This window comes from Centruroides sculpturatus, unplaced genomic scaffold (genome assembly GCF_000671375.1).
Source record: "Centruroides sculpturatus isolate CEXI.00-Female unplaced genomic scaffold, Cexi_2.0 scaffold394, whole genome shotgun sequence".
NCBI lineage: Eukaryota > Metazoa > Arthropoda > Arachnida > Scorpiones > Buthidae > Centruroides > Centruroides sculpturatus.
The window spans coordinates 506,606-511,189 of record NW_019384594.1 but is presented as its reverse complement, the minus strand read 5'-3'; the positions used below and the strand labels follow the sequence as shown (position 1 = coordinate 511,189).

The 4,584-nt window shown below is 26.9% G+C and overlaps 1 protein-coding gene across 2 annotated transcripts in view; it reads left to right on the top strand.

The window, feature by feature from the left end:
- The window catches only part of LOC111624842 (lysosome membrane protein 2-like), a 14,531-nt gene continuing 9,947 nt past the window's right edge, over positions 1-4,584 (top strand). For both annotated transcript variants that reach the window (XM_023367805.1, XM_023367804.1), the window contains exons 1-6: positions 1-121; positions 2,925-3,085; positions 3,159-3,297; positions 3,370-3,615; positions 3,815-3,906; positions 4,003-4,052. In XM_023367805.1, coding sequence (XP_023223573.1) covers positions 2,928-3,085; positions 3,159-3,297; positions 3,370-3,615; positions 3,815-3,906; positions 4,003-4,052 — 685 coding nt within the window. In that variant the 5' untranslated portion in view covers positions 1-121; positions 2,925-2,927. The remainder of the gene's footprint in view (positions 122-2,924; positions 3,086-3,158; positions 3,298-3,369; positions 3,616-3,814; positions 3,907-4,002; positions 4,053-4,584) is intronic.

The following is a 4,584-nucleotide window of genomic DNA, read 5'->3' as shown; positions in this document are numbered from 1 at the left end:
ACCAAATTGTAAAGCGTGCACTTTTATTATAATTTTAGGAATATTTGGATTTTGTTTAATATCTTTTGGATTCGGTGTATATTTCTTTTATTCAGATGTTAAGAAAAATTTCATAGCAAGTGTAAGTAGCTGATTTTATAACAATTTTATTTCTTTTCCTTTAACTACTTAATTAATTAATTTACTCTCCATTTTTTTTATTATTCTATATATAATATAATTTATAAATAATAATTATTTCAATTTTAAAATAAGCAAAATTTAAATAATATATTCGAATCATTCTCATCCTTACAAGTATTAAGCTTTAGAGAATGCTACTGTAGTTTCCAGGCTTCTATTCATTCCATTATATCTTTTAGTATTAAGAAAAACTTAATATAATTTGAAAAATATAATATAATTACGTCGTTAAATGCTGTTGCTGTTATTATTTAAAAAAATATATATATATATAGCCTGGCTATTTACCTCAAAAAGGTAAATAGCCAGGGCCTTTCGATCTCTGTGCCACTCTAAATTTAATTAGAAGTTTAATATTGCAAACTTACATTCCTAAAAGAAAACATTTAAATATTATAATTAATATTTAAACCTATATAAATTGAAAATTCTATTTTATTTAGTTTTAAGTGAGGTTGTTTCTCAAATTTTTTGACTACGATATCGAAAGTAATGACGTTTCAATGTATAAGTAAATTATCTTGTCAATTCTACGAAATATTTTAAACCTGAATACGACTATATTTATAAAACTATTTAAATTTTTCATATGAATTTTTATTATGCCTAATTTTAACTTCGAATATTGAATTAAAATCGAATGAATAATTTAACTGAGTTAATGAATTTGATTGTTTCTAACATACAAATTTAATAGAAATAATACTTTAATATTTCAAGTTTTCTTAGAAAAATCATTCGATAAGATGCACGACGAATTGATTTTATATTTTTTGTAAATAAATGCATTTACATCGATGATCGAAAGCTGATGAAATGAAAAAGTATCGTGTGCATGATAAGCGCGATGCGTGATTCGACAAAATATTTGCTGACATTAATATAAATATTTTTTTGAAAAAAAAATATACAAAGCATAAAACAAATCAATAAAAACTACAAACAAAATTCTATTCGTGTTATAAATTAGATAATAATTTGTCTTTAAAACAGTTACGAAGAACATTTTGCAGAAGCAAACAAAACAAATACTATGGAAACTCGATTATCCTAACGTGGAACCACGGATCTTTTCAGTACAAAAGAGCATTTAAACTTTCTTCAGCAATTTCATTACAGCATTTGATACTGCTGAAGATAAAATTAATTTAATCAAATTTAACTTAATGTTACATATGTATGACCTAGTTTCGCCACGCTACGATCGACAGATGACGTGGTGATTTCTAGTTACATGTAGAGTTTGGTCTCTGTGTATATTTTATAGTATGTACTGTACAACGGTAGACATTTTTCTTTTTTCCTTTTAAATTGTCTTGGATAATCGGGATTCCACTGTACTCACAAAAGGTATCAATAATTTGAGCAAAGTTTGATCAGTAACACTAGAAAATAAAGTATAATTCGTTAATAAATAAATTATAATTTAATATATAACTTATAGTTTAGTATAACAATTTGATATATCGTTTTTATTCGTGATACACTGACCTGACAATGTAACATTTTCGATTTAATATGCCCAAAGTTTATAGTTAGTGAAAACATATATAGGCATAATATTATATGCTCGTGATTTATGATCATTACCTAAGTGAAATAAGTCAGTAGGCCACGTTCAGTCGGTTTCCTGTTTTCAATATTGATCAACATTGAAGTTTGTTTTTATATGTTTATTGCCTAATTTTTAAAATTATTCTTTACGTTGTCTCTTATTATCACTACTGTATGCAATTTAATTAAATTTACTGAGGTAGTAAATAATAAAACTTTTTTTATTTGAATAGAAAAAAATTTCATAATGAGAAATTTTCCTTATAGCCACTATTATCTGTTCTCTAGTTCGATTTGTTGTATGATTGAACAGATAACATTCGGGTTATAACATTGATTAATCCAGAAATACATCGTAAATTTAAAAAACTAAAAAACGTATTTTTTAAAACCCACATTCTTTCTGACTGACAAGAAATATGCGGAGGAGAATATCATCTAATATATTTTATTACCATTCTTAATGTAAATGCATTTCGGGTTTTAGTCCCTCTTCATTAAATGTTACAATAATACAATAAACTTATTAAACTATTATATAAATGAGAACAAACATCCAAACTCAGTAACAGTTTTCATAAATAATCAGATAGTCTTGGGCTCTAAAGCTGCTCCATGGTAGTCAACCTAACGAGTTCAGCCAGGATCACGTTGACATAACTGAGTCAAACGGCTGACTGGCTCATGGATGTCTTTATAGAGAGACGGAAAAGCTCCTGATTGCCATACAAGATCAGATCATAAATACAAAAAAACTACTACATACCCATGAACCATACTACAAAAACATATCTCAGATGGTCATAGGAACAGCACACACAATTAAATTCACACTTAGGTCATCTAAAACCTTTGTTAAAAAAACATAAGATGAAAATACAAATTAAATACAGTAGTATCTCGTACTTCGAACGTTAAATTTGACAAAAAATTTACTTCGGAGTTCAAACGATGTTTCAAACTTCGAACTGGGAGCATAGTAAAAAAATTCCCTTGAAGCAATCTGTTGTATTGTACACTCAATTCATCTTTTTCACGTTACGCTCTTAAGGTAAGATCTTATATAATATCTTGGTTCATATTGTATAAAGTAGAAATCAAATCGTAAATAAATTCAATAAATTTTTACAACTGTAACCTACATTAAATGTTTAATTATTGTTTTAATTATTTTATATTATTTATAGAAAATGAATAATAATAAAGGAAGTTCTTATATAGAACCATGGACAGGATTATCACCTATTATGTATGATAAATTTTACTTTTTTAATGTGACAAATTACAAAGAAGTAGAAGAAAAAAATGCAAAACCGAAACTTCAAGAAGTTGGGCCTTATACTTTTCAGTAAATAATTTTAATATTTTATTTCCCTATTAAAATTTTCAATGATTTGTAATTTTTCTATTTTTTTTTTTAGAAAATTTATCAAGAAAGAAATTGTCTTTCAAACTGAAGATACAATCACTTATAGAGAAAAAACCAGTTACGTCTTTCATAAAGAACTTTCGAGTGGTGATCAGAATGAAAAAATATATTTAATTAATCTTCCTGTAGTAGTGAGTTTGTATTTCATAATAAAATTTATCGTGAATTACAATTTAAATAATTAATTAATTTATTTTAAACAGGCAGTTGACAAGATTGCGGATTTGAAATGTCCCGAAGATATGAAAGATATCGCCTTCACTATAATTGACTCAACATTAGAAGATTATAAAGAGACTGTATTCCTTTATAAAAGTATTGATGAATTGTTATTTGGTGGTTTTAAAGTTGAGGCTGTGGGCGACCTACTTGATTTAGCTCGAAGTTTTCTCGGAGAAGATGAAGTACCAGATGTGCTTCCTAATAATACTTTTGGATTGTATTATGGGGTAAATTTATTATTATTATTAATATACAGCATCTCAAACACACTAAATTCTTTTTAATGGTAACTTATGTACCACTCCCCAGACCTTAAAAAAGGGGCCCTCTTAATTAGACGTCAACCAATTATTATTAAATATTTAATTTTATGTTGGCTTTTATTTTAGATGATATTTTTTTAATTTTTTTTTATATTAATTTTAGAAAAATAATACTTACTCTGAAAATTTTACAATTGCAACGGGGAGAGACGACATTAAAGATTATTCAAACATCGTTTCTTGGAATAATTACAAGTAAGAAATAATGTCAATTTAATTTAGAAATAAAAATCTTGAATAACATTAAAAAAAATTACAATTAATATTATGAATTTTTTTTTTTATTCGCAGGAATCTCCCCTTTTGGAACGATGAATATTGCAACAAAATTAACGGTTCTGGTAAGGCATTTTGATTTATAATTTTTATTGTCGAATCGTATTTGTATTATACATCTGAATAAAATAAATGATTTAATATTAATTTCTCTATTCAATCGGTATTTTTGCTACAGGCTCTTCAATCGAGGCTCTACTGTACATAGATTCTATGTACAGTAGAGCCTCGATTATCCGACCCCTGATTAACCGACACCTCGGTTAACCGACCGTCCTAGTTGGCAAATTTCAAATGTCCGCTATTGATGTGGCGGTACAATATTTGGCTATGTCTTGGCTACTTTAATATTATTTTTACGTGGTTTAGCTGTCAACACTCATTCGACCATGAAAGGGAGCCAGTATTTAAACGAGGCTTAATTTTCTAATTTTTAACGATACAATAGCGACGATTATTATTTTAAAAAATTTTTGTTAGGCTTAACATCGATGAAAATTCAACGCGAAGTAGGTTAATAGCGATATACTAATATACTAATTACATGGGATATAATAATATACTACACTAATAATGGATTTTTTCATACTTTTCGGT